Source organism: Bubalus bubalis, chromosome 3, assembly GCF_019923935.1.
Source record: "Bubalus bubalis isolate 160015118507 breed Murrah chromosome 3, NDDB_SH_1, whole genome shotgun sequence".
NCBI lineage: Eukaryota > Metazoa > Chordata > Mammalia > Artiodactyla > Bovidae > Bubalus > Bubalus bubalis.
In genome coordinates this window covers 140,938,890-140,956,116 of record NC_059159.1, presented here as the reverse complement: position 1 = coordinate 140,956,116, position 17,227 = coordinate 140,938,890, and the positions used below count along the sequence as shown (strand labels likewise).

General features: G+C 45.5%; 1 protein-coding gene across 5 annotated transcripts in view; it reads left to right on the top strand.

Annotated features, from left to right (window-relative positions):
* The first annotated feature begins 432 nt into the window (after positions 1–432).
* GOLM1 (golgi membrane protein 1) overlaps positions 433–17,227 on the top strand; it is a 61,835-nt gene continuing 45,040 nt past the window's right edge. For 3 of the 5 annotated variants that reach the window (XM_044940246.2, XM_006066839.4, XM_044940245.1), the window contains exons 1-3: positions 977–1,206; positions 11,655–11,804; positions 13,829–14,008. In XM_044940246.2, the coding sequence (XP_044796181.1) occupies positions 11,676–11,804; positions 13,829–14,008 (309 nt within the window). In that variant the 5' untranslated portion in view covers positions 977–1,206; positions 11,655–11,675. Of the gene's footprint in view, positions 570–976; positions 1,207–1,327; positions 1,695–11,654; positions 11,805–13,828; positions 14,009–17,227 lie in introns of those variants that run through there. The other 2 variants (XM_006066840.4, XM_006066841.4) reach the window with 2 other exon arrangements.

Here is a 17,227-nt window from a genome sequence, read left to right as displayed (position 1 = left end):
AAGTTTGTGCTTTTCTGTGAATGAGACAATGCAAGAGTCTCAGCTCACTGAAATAATTGCTTCTATATACATCTCAGCTATGGGGCCAGTATTCTGTGTTTTCACATCCCAAGTTCCCTTGGGCTCACTGTGGGGAGGGTCTGAAGTCTGCTGGTATTCATTTTCCTGTATTCCCTTAGAATACAGGCTCACGTTGGCAGGCTGCAACTGCTGATGACAATGACAGTCTTATTTACTGATATGGCAGGAAATACTCCATTTCTCATATGCTTATTCTATATGTCACTAGTTTTATGGCATCTTCTCAGGTAGGTGTGGCTCAACAGAGCTTCTCAAACTTCCGTGTGCCTGAAGGTCACCTGGGTGCTGTTTAAATTTCAGATTTCCAGGCTCCATTCTGAGAAAGTCCTAGAGGATCCCGCTTGGGCAGCACCCAAGAGCCTTGGGATTTTCTCTGCTGCACACAGTTGGGAGTGTCCCAACTCTCAACAAAATGAGTGCTGAGAGATAATAGCTTTAGGGAGATCAAGCCCACCCGGGAAGGCTGATGGAAGAAAAAGGACAGATTTGTGAGTAAAGATCTCCCAAATACCTGTTTTTCCTTGACCCCTCTATCCTGGGCAGTTCGGCCAGGACTACGTGAGCAAGACCAGAGAAGTGAGCAAGACCAGGAGTGAGACAATGGGTGTGGTCGGCTCTGGGTTCCGGAAAATTCCTCCGGGCCGGAGGTGGGGGACGTTGAGGGGTGGAGGGGAGGGCGGTCTCCCGGGGCCCTTCTCTCCGTCGCCACTTCTCACCTCCTGTAAAAGCATCGAGACCGCTCTGCTGGTCTGTCGGAGCCCAGTCCCGAAGGCGCGCCGGGAGCTTCGGGTGAAGAGCTGGGGAGGAGGCTGAGAGGGGGCGCGACCAGGCTTTTCCAGCTCCCGCCGCTCAGCGGCCGCGGGCCAGGGCGCGCGCACCGCGGGGCCGGGAGTCCGGGCGCGGTCCCGGCCTCGCCTCCTCGCGCTCCCGAGGCCGTCTTCTCCGCGCGCCGCGGGCGCTGGCCAGAGGCGGGGACTCGCCGCTGCGGAGGCCGCGAACGCGGCGGCGCTGGACGCTGCCCGGGGCGGACGGGAGCACGAGGCCGGCGGCGGTGGAAGAGCGGCCCGGGCGAGCAGGGAGCCGGGCCCCCGCAGCGCCGAGCAACCGCCGGAGCCGCGGCAGGGGGTGAGTAGGCGGCGCGCACGCCTGGCGGCCCTCCCCCCGGTCGCCCCAGCCCCCTTCTCTCTCCTTGTCCCTCCACGGCTCGGGGCCCGCGCCGGGCCCCGGAAACACCCGCTCTCTCCCGGCTGGCGCCCAGGCCGCAGCCTTTTACCGGAGTGGGCTCGAGGCCGGCCCCGCACCTCCCAGCGCTGGAGCCTTCTTCCCGGGGCCGCCCCGACCCGCCGCGTTCCGCCTCCCGGGCTCCGCTCCGTTGCTGGGCTCCCCTGAGGAGGCCGGTCTGGGGCGATGCGGGGCCTTTCTTTTTGTTCTTAGCTGTGTCACGCGCGTCGGCACCCAGAGTATAAAGCGAGCATCCCCAAAGTGGCGCTAGTGGCAGCGGTGCGGGCGTGATTGGCACACGGGGAGGGCGGGCTGGCCGCGCCGCTCGTCTCTTTCCCTCTCCGCCCCGGGCCGCCGCGGTGCCCACGTTGGCAACAGTCGCGTCCTGGCAGGTGAGCTTGACACCGGGTCCTCGGTCTGCGAACTGCCGGAGCTCTTCCGAATCCCGTCTCAGGGATGCTCCGGGTTCCTTCTGTACCTGTATTTCCCACCTTTGGCGGCGTGGAGGATCCACAAAACTTCTGCTCCGCCGTAAAAATAGCCTCCTGGGTTTACATACTCTTTATATGTCACACCCTACTTAATATTTTTAATGATTGTCTTTCGGTAAAACAAAATAGGCAAAATACCTGTTTCGATGAGTATTCGTTTTAGCGGAATTTTAGAATCATTGTATTCGCCAAGTCGTGGTGAGATATCCCGAGGCTTGAGATATCCCGTTTCCAAATCTGCAAAACCAAACTTGTGTGACTTTCACGGCTTTGAGATTTCCTTTGTCTGGTTTGTGGTCTCCAAGGTCCAATTGCCCTAAATAATGCAAATGTTGAGGGACATTCCTAGGGGCAGAGTAAGATAGTCCAGTAACCTGATTACATATTTAACAGCTTTAGTGTGACTCTGTTTGGCTCATGAACACGAGATTGACTCAAATTTAGGCAGTTTTAGTATTCCTGAATTTTTTTGTAGCGTGGGGCCTGAGAAGTTGAATCCCTTGTTGGTACTTGTGGGTCTCCTAGAGCATCCATCCATAGCTCCTCCTCCCTGTGTTAGAGAAGATTAAGCTAAGCGCAGGCTACTGTGAAGAATAAGTTTATTTGTAAATAGAAACCAGGAGCTTGCTAAGACTTGTGTTTTTTAGGTCAGAACTCAATTTTTAAGGAGTCAGTGGTGAAAAGACATTGAATTCTTAGGATGTTTAAAGAAGACAACACTTCAAGACATATTTTCCTCTCCTGTGAAGATATCACCTTTTCTCCCCATTGGTTTTGCTCAGAAGTGAAAAACCGAGGATGAGAGGCAGGAATGCTGGGGGCGAGGGGTGGAGGTCAGCATTTGGGAGCATTGCTATTAGAAAGTAAGGGTGCCATTTGTTTTCTAATTGCTGGTCCAGTTATTGATGGGGGAATGAAAAGATTTTGCATGTATATTGTTTTTTTCAGGGGTGGGGCTGAAACAGCAATGAGAATGGTTGACCGTGTCAGACCCAGGGCCAGCTTCAGTCCATTTGTATGGCCACCTTCCCCCAGCCAGGAGGGAACTGCTGATCCTGTGAACGTTGCAGGCCAGCTTTCTGCATGTGAAGCACAAAGGATAGCCAGACAGAGCCTGGGGAAACTGCTTGTGTGGGAAGAGTTGGAAGGCGGGGTGTCGCTTTCAACTTGACTTGCTGGGCAGCGAGTAGGATCCCATCACTGGCAGTGGAGTGGAAGGGAACATGAGGTAGTGTGGCCCTACTTTTAAACAGTCCAGGAGGGGCTGTGAGGGGAGGCAGGGACTGGAGGAGAGGCCCTGTGCCTGGGGCTTTAATTCAGTTGTATTATTGTTATTTTCTGTGGGGGGAAAAATAGTTGCTTTAGGAAAAGATTTCTTTTTTAATGACTTGAAATGGGAAATTGGGATAAGAAAAAAAATCACTTTTCTTTTTGTTTAAAAGAAAAACTCAGTTAGCATTATTTTCTAAAACTTCACAAAGGTAGAGGGAATGGTCTTGACATCCCCTTGTGCTTAGTCGCTCGGTCTGACTCGCCAGGCTCCTCTGTCCACTCCAAGAATACTGCAGAGGGTTGTGTTCTCCCCCAGGGATCTCCTGACAGGTAGATTCTTTGCCTGCTGCGCCATGGGGGCTTTCACCTTAACAAAGTGTGAATGGCATTTCTCTTGCTCCCCCAAGATGGTCTTAGAGTGTGGCTGCTTTCTAGACTTTTCCAAGTTACTGATGAAATTACATTGAAAGAGAGGCTTGGCTTGAAGTTTAAGGATTATTTCCAAAATTCCCAGAGAGCCTATTTTGCTTCACAAAGAAATGTCCCCCACTTTCAGGAAAGAAAATGCACGCCTTCTCGGATTTTTACATTGTGATCTTATTCTCTTTCAAGACTGCATTAATAAAACTTCCTCTCACTAAGATTTTTGATGATTAACTAGTACTGACAGGAAGAACACATATGTAAAAATACTGTATAATGAGATAGTTTGCTGTGGTTTCCAAGCTTTTTTGTTCATTCTTGTTAGTAAAAAAAAAAAAATTAACTAGTACAGCATAATGTCAGTTGGATTTCAGTTAAGACCAGTTTTTAGTACTCCTCTGTATGTGTGTTTGTTACTTAATTATGAATTAATGTACATGTGCTAATGTTGTAGGTCAAGATCCAGTATACACTTAGGGCTGGATTCATTGTGGAGGTAAAACCCTCTTTCAAATACTCCTTGAACTTTGAGGGTTTTTTGGTCTGGATCTTGTTAGATCTGAGTACAACATTCTTGTTTTTACTTGGTGATGTCGCACAGATGAAGCTGACTCAGGGTGGGAAGTGCATTCCTGACCCCCGGCTTTTGTTCACCTGTGCTTGCGTTTACTAGTATAGCTTTAATCTGTGCTTTTTATGGGAACCTTAAAGCTTCATATCCTCTGTGAGTTTAGTTTTAATCTGTGCATCTATCTCATTGTATGCTTGCCCAGTCAGAGGAGTGTGTCGGGTACCTCAGAGGGCTGGTGACAGGTGACCCTTGACAAAGGGACTTTGTGAGAGTGCAGTCAGTTCCTGCTTTTACTAATACTGTTAGTATTTCATGGTAGTATTAGTATAGTGTAACACAGTGTAAAGTAATTAGTGTACACATAATATATTTAACTTGTTGGTGTAATATTTACATTACTAAATGTAGTTGCTATTCTACTTTTTGGACAAAAATAAATGTAACTTCTAGGATTTTTCCCCCAGCCCAGATGGAGCATCTTTTACACCTTCTGGGGTGCATACGCCCTGCTGGTAGACAGCTGTTTCTCTCACTTCAGTCTCAGGTAATTCTTTCATTTGATTCTCAGAAGAACCCTGTGAATGCAGGTATAATTGATCACACTCCCCATTTTTTTTTTTTTAAATGAGTAAACTGAGACTTTAAAAGGTTAATACCGGGACTTCCCTGGTGGTCCAGTGGTTAAGAATCTGCTTTGCGGTGCACGGGACCCAAGTTCAATCCCTGGTCAGGGAACAAAGATCGCACATGCCTTGGAGCAACTGAGTCCATATGCCTCAACTCCTAAGCCCATGTGCCACAACTGGAGAGTCCATGTACCACAACCAAAGATTCCACATGATACAACAAAGGCCTGATGCAACCAAATAAACAACTGTATTAAAAAAAAAAAAGGTCAATACCACAGCAGTTCTTTTCAGTTAGTATTTGCTTGGTGACAAGTACATGCTCTCATTTAATTTTCACACTAGCCTTAGAAGACAGGGATAAGCCTTTACAGGGGAGCGCAGGAGGTTGGGAGGAGATGAGGAACCGCTGCGTCACCAGGTCAGAAATGGCTGCCCTGTCTTCTTTCTGTTCCTCTCTACCTCCTCCTCTCTTACTCCAACTTGTAAATATCTTTCCTTATAAGCATTTGCTGCACATTTTCTATTATAGAGAAATGTAAAATGGCAACCCACTCCAGTACTCTTGCCTAGAAAATTCCATGGATGGAGGAGCCTGGTGGGCTACAGTCCATAGGGTCACAAAGAGTCGGACACAACTGAGCGACTTCACGATGATTGATTTATTGAGTATATTTTTAAAAATTTTCAACAAAAATGGGATATGAGCATTACTATTTTGTAACTTTTTTCATGTAACAGTTTATGTTTTGATCATCTGTTGCTCCATAACAGATCAGCTGCAAGCTTAAAACCATCGTTTAGTTATTGCTTCTGGTTCTGTGGGTTGACTGGACTGTAGTCTTTTGAGGATCAGCTGGGCTGTAATTTCAAGATGGCTCATTTGCTATTACTAGTTTTTAAAAATAGTGCCTTGGTGAATTCTTGGACAAAATTTTAATATACTAATGATTTTAGAAAAAAAATTAAGCTATTTATCTGATTCCGATGCTGCCAGAACTGGAGGGTCTAGCCCATCAAAATGCTCTCTGTCGTTTATATCCATGCAGCAGGTAGATGATACCTTATCTTTCCTCTCTGTTTTCTGTATCAGTGAGGGAGGGTCCTGTAGAAGCCATGTTGCTCTGGAATTAGTGATCACTTCATTCTGACTGGGGCTTCTCTGGTGGTTCAGGCAGTAAAAAAATCTGCCCGCAATGCAGGAGACCCAAGTTCTATCCCTGGGTTGGGAAGATCTCCCCTGGAGGAGGAAATGGCAACCCACTCCAGTATTCTCGCCTGGAGAATCCCATGGACAGAGGGGCCTGGTGGACTGTAGCCAAAAGCCAAGGAAGTTTGGGGAATCCAAACTCAACCTTTAAACAGTACGCAAATGTTTAAACAGTATAGAAATGTTTCCCCAAAGATAAACAACGCACCCTCTCCAACATGCCTTTCTGCTTCTTAAAAATAATTGAGTGTGACCAGAACAAGAGGCACTTGTCAGACCTGTCCAGTGAGCTCTGGTGAGCACAGTTCTCAATCTTGACCTGTATCAGCATCACCTGGAGAACTTTATAATGATGTGATGCTGATGCTGCTGGTCCAGGGTCCATACTTTGAGAACTGTGAACTACAGCAGGTGTTGGCAAACGTTTTCTGTAAAAAGCCAGATGGTATTTTAGGTTCTGTAGGCCCAGTGGGCTGTGTCACAGCTACACAGTTCTCATAGCCTGACAGCCGTGACGATATGTAAATGAATGGTCATGGCTGTGTCCCAACAGACCTTTATTTATGTCAGTGAAATTTTAATTCCGTGTACTTCTCGTGTCATAAAATATTATTCTTTTGTTTTTTTTTTTTCAATTAAAAAGCTTGAAACCTGAGCTTTTAGACAGTGTACGAAGACAGGTGGCTGGCAGGATTCTGCCCTGAAGCTGGAGCTTGCCGACTCCCGAACAAGAGGAGGAATTTGGGAACACTTGCTATTGTGTAGCTGTGGCGTCCACAGGGGAGTTGGCCCTTCTGCAGAAAGTCAAGTGCTGGAAGAAACACAATGGAATTGGTTCTCATTCATTTTCACTCATCCATCTCACTCTTTGGTATTTTCACTCTATAGCCCTAAATATGCACATGAATTTTGACATTTTTTCTTTTTAAAACATTTTATTGAGCATAATTGACATCACATATTAGTTTCAGGTATACAGGGTAAAGATCCATTATTTGTATACTTCGCGAAATGCTCACCACAGTAAATCTAGTTATCATCATTGCACATAGTTACAAAATTTTTTTTCTTGTGATGAATTTTTAAGATCTACTCTCTTACAACTTTATGATATGTGATACGGTATTATTGTAGTTACCATGCTGTTAAAGGTTTTTCTTTCTAAACTATTAGATTCTAGAATTGGGGGGAAATTGAGGGTTGGGAAAGTGGGAGTAGGAGAATTGTATACTTCCTAGTAAGTTTTTAAAAGAATTTAAGAATTTAAAAGGAGAATTCAATGGACTTGTCATTTAACCCTAATGGTTTAGACAGGAGTTTACAGACTTCCCCAGAGGGGCCAGATAATAATACATCTAACTGCGTCAGTCTTCATTCTAACCCTTTGAGTAAATCCCCGTGTCAATTGTTCAACTCTGCCTGGTAGGCAGAAAGCAGCTGTGGGCAGTACTTCAAGGGCTGGGCGTGGCTGTGTTCACCAAAACCGTATTTACACAATGGGCTGCTAATGGCTCTAGGCCTCAGTATGCTGACTCCTGCCTTGGAGACATTCTTGGGGTGGGGTGGAATATCTTTGAACCCTCCGAAAAAATGTTGGTGACGAACTCCTGAGACCTCAGCGCTAAGTGGGGCATCCTCCGGTCTGTTTGCTCACTGACGTGGCTTCCGAACTCCATTCAGGTCACTTCCGGCTCCATTGAGGGCACTTCCGGCTCTGGCCCTCCGCCCACCTGGTAAGGCCATTTCTTCTGAGAAGGAATAAAGGTGCAGCTCCCGTATTGTTTGGAGAAGCTGTGTTGTTCCTGTAGTGATGACATTGGTTAAACAAGTCAATCTGATTTGATTGCTTATGTATTTGCCTATATGATTAAAAACCTCTGTGAAAATGAGGAAATGGAAAGATTATTTAACTAAGAAGTTCAAAGGGCTCATGTATTTAACCGGTTGCCCATTTTCTTATGCTTTTTCTTAAAACAAAAAAGTCTCTGTTCTCTTATTAAAGTTTTTGCTTAAAAGGCAACAATAATTTTAACCAGTAGATTGAAGTGCTTAAATTAATTAAGCCAGTCATTTTTTAAAAAACGACTCTTCCAACTTGCCAAGAAACATTTAATGCAGATACACCTGGAATTTCACAGAGTTTAGTTGATTTAGGTTAATCTTTTTCAGTATGTCAAGTGACTATAATCAAATATAAGACAAAACACATTCTGAAGCCTAAATTATGACTGTTAATCTGTCTGACATAGACTGTCTCCGACCCACTTCTGTCACCCCCAGTCTGTATAAATTCTAAAGTGGAGGAGAGTAGAGCTTTGGAGGAAACATTTGACAACCCTGACTTTGAGTGCCTGCCCTTAGTCTTCGTCAGGCTTTGGCATTTTCCCAGCCATGACTCCCTTCGTCTTGGGCAGCAGTGTTTCTGCAATCCTGGAAGTCCTGGGTGAGGCACGTTGCAGGACGAAGGGTCACTGTTGGCCCTTTCTCCGTCATGGTCATCTTCTTACCTGGGCAGCCCTCCGTCCATTGGGAGCCGGGGGCTCTCCTTATTGTGCCCTCTGGGCAGCTGCACGCCGACTGACCTGCCAAGTGCTGGGTCAGGCGAGGGGCCTCTGAGACTGTACTCAGCTTCCTGGAACCTCTCTCTTGCATACTAGGGTCCTAGTCTAGGATGTCTGCTGCAGAAGCAGCATCTGTGAGTCAGCCCACGTGATGGCAGTGACTGCTGCTTCAGTGGACAGCAGAGTTGAGGGAGGAGCTGGTTCCTATGGCTGGTTCCTAGGAATGGCTGGTTCCTATAAAGTAGAACAATTGAGGAGGGAAGACATTCATCACCTTTTTCTTATAAAGTGCAGAAAAGGCCAGATCTGGAAATGATTTGTTATTCATCTTTCCATCTCTAATAATGATTACTGTTGCTCAGTCATGTCCGACTCTGCAACCCCATGGAATGTAGCCCACCAGGCTCCTCTGTCTATGGGATTCTCCAGGCAAGAATACTGGAGTGGGGGTGCCATTCCCTTCTCCAGAGGATCTTCCTGATCCAGGGATCAAACCTGGGTCTCCTGCATTGCAGGCAGATTCCTACTGCCTGTGTCACCAGGGAAGCCTCTAATATGATAGTCAGCATTCCCTGAGCCATTGAAACTATGTGTCAGTTGTGGTTCTAGCACTTCTCTTATCTTTTCTGGTCTGTATTCCTCATTTAAGCCCTCTGAGGAAGACAGTCCAGGGTTCTGTGGTTCTTAAGAGGTGAAGCCAAGTCTGAGTCTGGCCACTGGGTTCTGAGTTAGATCTCTTAACGCTGCCCTGGCTTCCTGTTGCTAGCACGACAACCTGTCCTGTCAGAGCTGTTCACTAAACTTTTTGACTGGCTAAAGGAAGGAGAATGTTAAATGATCATCTGTAACTTCCTTGAAGTGAGAATTGAGTTACATTGTTTTCAGAGTTACAGTACACCACCCTGACTCATATCTGTAGGTATAACAAAAGATCAAGTAAGGATCCCATCTAAAAGCGTATTGTCAAGGGTTTAGGCATGTGACAAAGACGGCCTTTCAGAGAACTGAGTAAAAATAGATTATTCCATAAGAGAGTGCTCAGAGAACTGGCTGGCCATTCCAAAAAAAAAAAATTTTTCTTTGTATTTCCTTACTTCTTAGGTCAAAAAAATTCCAAATGGATGAAATATTTAAATATAAATATGAAACCCATAGGTATGTTGAGAGGAGATATGGGTAAATGTATATCTAAACTTAGAGTAGGAAATGTCTATCTGAACTTAGAGTAGGAAATGTCTTTCAAAATATAAGCAAAATCTAGAAACAATGAAAGAGTGATGAGATTAGGTTATTTTGAAAACACCAACAATAGCCAAAAATTAGGGGCAAAAGATTTCATAGAGAAAGGAGGAGTGGGCCTACTTGTTGGTAATTTAAGAAATGTCCCGGGTTATTTTGATGCCTTTTGAGGGTTAAGAGCAGCTGGAATAGAAGGAACAGACAGTGGAGTAGGAAGAGGAGAACTTTTAATTTTACACTTCAAGTGTGTGATTTTTCTCCCCAATTGTATTTGTAATCTTCTATATATATTTTTTTAAAGAAAGACTGTTTCATGATCAAAAACATGATAAAGCAGTGGAGACACATTTTCAGCAGATCCATAGAATTTTCTGGAACTTTAGTATTTCTGAGCATCACTCTCTGTTAGTACATACAATGCTAGCTGATAGCAACTGACAGTTAAATTTAAAACTTATTTTCCTCTTTTGTCCCAAGAGACCAGAAGCTGGTGAAGAAGGCACCAGTCAATGGAGGCTGGACTCAGCCCTCAGTTCTATGCATGGGAATTCTGGGGGTGCTTAGTTTTATGTGATTTCCACTAGATTGCTCTTACATCCCCTTCTCGGCTCCCACACCAGTACCTAGAGAGAGAGGATGTCTCCCAGGGACACGACTCAGCTACAAGTACCATTGGGGGAGAGCTGGCTCTCAGTTCTCCTGTGTCCTCACCTGCAGGAACTTCACCTCAGAGCTGAGTCCCTTGTGGTGTCTCTTCCCCTCCTCCCCCGTTTCCTTCTCCCCTTCCGCCCTCACCACCTCTTCCCCATCCTCCATTGCTGGCCTCACTTGGCATAAAAGCATATCTATTGTGAGGGAGACCGTTTATTACGTGTATTGTGTGCATTGCCTTTCCTCTGATAAGGTCCTGTTTGTCTGGCTCAGTGAAAGCCGTTTGGAACTGTTTACTAACCTTACCCTTGCTGGAGCAGGGCTGGGATCCAGCCAGACTGGGCTTGGGATCGGAGCCCAGGAGCAGAAACATGGCTCCTTCCTTGTCAGCTGTATTTCTGTTTCTTTCAAGAAGTCTGATGCTCCCTGCAGCCCTTGAAGTCTCCTGACTTGGCTGTGCTGCACAGATACAGGCTCAGAAGGGAGAGAACAGTGTTCAAAGGAAGCTGGGCCAATGCCTCTTTCTGAGGCAGTCGGGGCACTTCCGGTCCTGGCTTCGCACGCCTCCAGGAGGCTTTCCTGCTTGGCTCAAGGGATATCATAATTGGGTGTCACTGACAATTTTATCAAAGAATAGAAAACCCTCCCCTTGTTAGGAATCAGATCAAAAAGACTTCTTTGCGGAATAATGAGAAATGGAGTCTTTCTTTCATTTTTAAAAGATTTTTTGAAGTCTTTTGCTTCTGTTCCATGTCTTGGTTTTTTTCATGGTCAGGCATGTGAGATTCTAGCTCCCTGACCAGGGATTGAACCCTCACCCTTTGCATTGGAAGGTGAAGTCCCACCCATTGGACAACCAGGCAAGTCCCCTGGAGTCGTTCTAGTCATTCTAATGTGATGTAGAAGCACTAATATTTGCTATTACTGCTTACAGAGATGGTGATTTCTCAAATTGTACTGGGAGGTAAGAAACTATAGTTATCCCCATTTTTTCAGATGGGAAAACTGAGGCATAAGAGAAATTATTACCTGCCCACGGTGTTGAGCCGGTGTGTGATGGGTTTCTCTGACGGTGCCCACTCCCACAGGCCTGTCCCCGGGATCTAGCCGCACTGCCCAGGGCACACATCACCTGCCCCGGGTGTGCCATGTACAGTCCTCTCTGCCGACAGCTCCGTGTTTCAAGGAGAAAACACCAGCCTGTGTTTCAGGCAGGCCGCCTTCCTGTTGGTTGTGATGATGGATGTGGCATGTCCGGGCCACGGCAGTCCTGGTACTGAGGCCTGTGTGTCTGTTCTTATTCGGCAGGTTCTCAGCCTGGCCCTTGAGATGATGGGATTGGGAAACGGACGTCGGAGCATGAAGTCACCACCGCTCGTGCTGGCTGCCCTGGTGGCCTGTATCATTGTCCTGGGCTTCAACTACTGGATCGCCAGCTCCCGGAGCGTGGATCTCCAGGTGTTCTCTTGGTCCTGTTTGTGTGGATGTCACAGAGTATTTAGAGCTGCTGGGTGCTGGATTCTGAGGAGTTCGTGGTTTATCGGCACCTAAGGCTTTGTGCACAGTAATGCATGTTCTGCAGGGCCAACACCCAGCCTCAGGCCTGGCTCCACACCAGCCCTGCTCTTGGGTGGGAGAGGACCCCCTTGTGACTTCTTAGGCTTGCTGCCAGGACATGCCTGTCTGCCCTTCCTGTAAGTGAACAATTTTTAGTCAGGCCTTTGGGGCTGGTTCTGGGAAAACAGCTCAAGTACCCTGCCCACAGCCCATTCTGGTCCTCCAGTCCACATTCAGTACCTGAGTGGTGTGGGCAGTGTATTTAGAGAGTGGGTGTGACAAATGTGTTTAGAGGTACCAGTCTTTACCAGTATCATTTACTGATAGTAATAACTTTATCTTTCCTATTTATTGCCACCTGTCATGGGCCAGCAGTACTGAGCGACAGCCAGGACTCTTTCTTGACCACAGTTTAGTCAGGCTTTGTGGAGCCCCCTTCTTGACAAGGCCTCAGTCTTGTCAAGGCCATCCTGTTTTTGGCTTGCCCAGCCCAGGCTCAGCAGAGAATCCTGCTAACTCATTCCTCCACCCCTGATGCCCAAGCAAGCTCCTCATGCATTATCTTTGATGGGCCTGCCTTTAGCAAGACTCCCCCTACCCTCTTAGTACTTTTCCATCTACCAACCCCTTGTCTCTGCTCTTTGGCTGTAAATCCTCAGCTGTCTGTGCGGTACTCAGAATTGAGAGCAGTTTCTCTCTCAACTGCCATAGTCATGACCCCTGTTGCAGCAGCTTGAATCAAGTTTTCCTTATCATTTTAACAGGTATCAAAATAATGTTTCTTCAAGGGTATGTTGCATTCATTACCTTCTTTTGTACTCTGTCAGGTTAGGATCTTGTTCCCCACCCCATTTCACAGAGAAAGGACGAGGGGAGCTGGGACTCCAAGCCAGTCTTTCTGGTGGCAGGGCTTGAGTCCTCAGGAAACCCGTCCCCTAGGAGTGTTTCTGAACTCCTCCGGTGCCTGCCCCACACAGTGGTAGTGCTTTTGTCTGAGTTTCCCCTGGACCCCTGTTTTCTGGGCAGATGGGGTTTTGGTGTCCAGAGAACTCAATCTGTTTCAGAAATTGTGCCTTATAAAGAGTTTTCAAGTGCTGTGTTAGTGAGGAAAAGGAACTAAATATTTGAGCGCCAGCTCATACCAGGTAACGCATAAAGCATTTTGTGTACAGGCAGACCTTGGCCATATTACAGATTCAGTTCCAGACTGCTATAATAAAGCAAATAGTGCAATAAAACAAGTCATGTGAGTTTTTGTTTTATCAGTGCATAAAAGGTTATATTTATGCTATACTGTACTCTATTAAATGTTCAGTAGTGTTATATCTAAAAAAAAAAAGTACATACTTTAACTTAAAAATACTGCTAAAAAATGCTGACCATCATCTAAGTATTTAGGGAGCCTTAGTAACTTCAAAGATCATGATCTCAGATCATCACAACAAATATAATAATAATGAAAAATTTGAACTATTATGAGAATTACCAAAATGTGATACAGAGATACGGAGTGAGCAAATGGTATTGGAAAAAACGGTGCTGACGCACTTGCTCCATGCAGGGTTGCCACATACCTTCAATTTCTAAAAAATACAATACCTGTGAAGCTCAATAAAATGAGGTGTGCCTATACCTGCCTCAGTCAACCTGGCAAAGTCCCTATGAGGGGTGTGATGGTGTTTCCATGAAGACGCACAGTAGATACACAGATGCTCAGAGAAGTGAATAGCCTCTAGAATAGCCTGTGGGAACATCTGCACCACTCACCTAGAAGACCAAGCCCTGGGGACACACCATGTGTGAATGGACCCGCTGTGAACACACTTGGCCCCAGCTGGGGGCTGTGGTGTGGTCTTGCTGAGGGAACGTGGTGGCCTGGTCTGAGGATAGCTTCACGTGGTCCTTACGCTGCTGTGTCCTTGCAGACGCGGATTGTGGAGCTGGAAGGCAGGGTCCGCAGGGCGGCTGCGGAGCGAGGGGCCGTGGAGATGAAGAAGAATGAGTTCCAGGGGGAGCTGGAAAAGCAGCGGGAGCAGCTGGACAAAATCCAGTCCAGCCACAACTTTCAGATGGAGAGCGTCAACAAGTTGTACCAGGACGAAAAGGCAAGACCTGCTTGACTTCCTCTTAATTCTGTTCTAAATGCCATTTATACCCTGTTGAATTCTCCTCAGTGGGAGGATAAGCAGCTGCGTGTTTATGTGTGTTGTTGTTTAGTCACTTAGTCATGTCCGACTCTTGGCGACCCCATGGACTGTAGCCCGCCAGGCTTCTCTGTCCATGAGATTTCCCAAGCAAGAATACTGGAGTGAGTTGCCAATTCCTTCTCCAGGGGATCTTCCTGACCCAGAGATGGAACCCTTCTGCATTGGCAGGCAGGTTCTTTACCACTGAGTCACCAGGGAAGCCCTCGGAAGGAGTGAATTCTATTGACTGGGGTGGGGAGGGGTCACCAGCAAGAAGCGAAATTAAGTAGAGTGTTCAAGGATGAGCTGGAATTGGAAACAGAACAGATGGGAAGGGCAAAGAAACTGCATGTGCAGAACTGCATGTGAAAGAACATGGCTGTTCAGGTGTGGAATGAGCCTCTTGCTCAAGCTTTGGGCGTTTCCCCATCTTGCCAGTGGTCCCTGGGTGAGCTTGTTGGAAAACCTTTTGAAGTGGTGATAAAAGGGGGAAATGCCAAAGAACTATCTAAGCATCAGGTTCATCCTCCTGTTAACCTTGTTTTCTTTTACAAATTTGCGTTGAGTACCTCCTCTGTGCCAGGTGTGAGCTGGGTGCTTGTATCTCACAAAGGGACAGCATTGTGACCATGAGTATCCCACAGGGAGAGGAGATGTAGACCTCCTACTAAATACGCACTGAGAAAGTAGGGGACCTGAAAGTGCTGGGTTTTATGTTTAAAAAATACTAGACCTACACAGCTTTTAGAAGGGACTTCCTGCTAATGAGAGCAGCTTTCTGTGTCTTGCTTTTTCTGGCTTGCTTGGGACTGTGTGACTCCACTTTCCTGTTTGTTAGACTGTGTAATGGTCTGAATTAGTAATATCTTCTTTTCTAAAGTACATCAGGCTCATGAACATTTATTTTCTTGAAGACTTGGCTGCTAGTTTCTACTAAAATCAAGTCCGCTTTCAAGATAATGCATCCCAAGATATGACTGCTTTCCAGTAAATCAAGCATTTCACAGAGAGAGGCACATGGATTAGCATGAGCCAAATCCCACGTGGAGCTTCTGCCAACTTCATCCCTTAAGAATAAACCCTATTTCCTCCCAAAATGTACTTCAAGAGGTTAAGCATGTGAGAAATAGCAAGGTCCTATTCTACGTAGCTGAAGAGGATTTCGGGAGCACACACAGTGTCACCCAGGCAGCACCTTCCTACAGCAGCATAAAAACTGGAACAATTCATAGAAGAAACAGACATTTGTGACTATGAGAAAGTACTCTTCAGATTTTTTAAAAAAAAGTATTTCTCACCCTTCAAACCAGTCACATAGGAAAAGTCTGAGGCCCTGTCTAGAAATGGCAGCCAGAGCAAGGTTTCCCTTCTACAGGGAGGGAGGAAAAAGAATGTTTTGTGTTGTCTTTCTGCCTGCCTCTCCACCCCTGTGTGTATCTGTTATTACCTGAAAATCTGACTTTTTTTTTCCTTAGGAAGAATTGCCTTTTACTCTGAGCCTCTGGCCTTTCTATATTCTGTTTTTAATTTTTTTTTCCTTTTTGAACATTCTTTGGTATTGCCCTTCTTTGGGATTGGAATGAAAACGGACCTTTTCCAGTCCTGTGGCCAGTGCTGAGTCTTCCAGATTTGCTGGCATATTGAGTGCAGCACTTTCATACAGCGTCATCTTTTAGGATTTTAAAAACTCAGCTGGAATTCTGTGACCTCCACTAGCTTTGTTGATAGCAATGCTTCCTAAGGTCTGCACTGTAGTATGTCTAGCTGTAGGTGAGTGACCACACCATTGTGGTTATCTGGGTCATTAAGACATTTTTTTATATAGTTCTTCTGTGTATTCTTGCCACTTCTTCTTACTCTCTTCTGCTTGTTAGGTTCTTACTGTTTCTGTCTTCTATTGTGCATGTCCTTATATGAAATGTTTCCTTGATATTGCTGGTATTTTTGAAGAAATCTCTGGTCTCTCCGTTCTGTTGTTTTCCTCTATCTATTCAATGTTCACTTAAGAAGGCCTTCTTATCTCTCCTTGCCATTCTCTGGAACTCTGTATTCAGTTGGGTATATCTTTGCCTTTCTCCCTTGCTTTTCACTTATCTTCTTTCCTCCGCTATTTGTAAAGCTTCCTTAGATAACCACTTTGCCTTCTTGCTTTTCTTTTCCTTAGGGATGGTTTTGGTCACCACCTCCTCTACAGTGTTAACAAACTTCCATCCATAGTTCCTCAAGCACTCTGTCTACCAGATCTAATACCTTGGATCAATTTGTCACTTACATTGTATAATTACAAAAAATTTGCTTTAGGTCATACCTGAATGGTCTAGTGGCTTTCCCTTCTTTGTTCAATTTAAGTCTGAATTTTGCAATAAGGAGCTCATGATCTGAGCCACAGTCAGCTCCAGGTCTTGTTTTTGTTTACTTTATAGAGCTTCTCCATCTTTGGCTGCAAAGAGTATAATCAATCTGATTTTGGTGATATCCACGTGTAGTGTCATCTCTTTTGTTGTATGTTTGCTGTGACCAGTATGTTCTCTTGGCAAAACTCTGTTAGTTGTTGCCCTGCTTCATTTTGTATTCCATGCCAAACTTGCTTGTAACTCCAAGTATCTCTTCTATTTTTGCATTCCAATCTCCTGTAATGAAAGGGACATCTTTTTTTGGTGTTAGTTCCAAGAGGTCTTGCAGTTCTTCATGGAACCAGTCAACTTCAGCTTCTTTTGCATTAATGGTTGGGGCATAGATTTGGATTACTGTGATGTTGAATGGTTTGCCTTGGAAATGAACTGAGATCATTCTGTCATTTTTGACATTGTACTCAAGTACTGCATTTCAGACTCTTTTATTGATTATGAGGGCTACTCCATTTCTTCTAAGGGATTTTTACCCACACTAATAGATAATAATGGTCAATTGAATTAAATTCGCCTATTTCCATCCATTTTAGTTCACTGATCCCTAAGATGTCAATGTTCACTCTTGCTGTCTCTTGCTTGATCATGTCTAATTTACCTTGTTTCATGGACCTAACGTTCCAGGTTCCTCTGCAATATTGTTCTTTACAGCTTCAGTCTTGACTTTCACCACCAGACACATCCACAATTGAATGTGCGGATGTTTCCTTTTTGACCCAGCTACTTCATT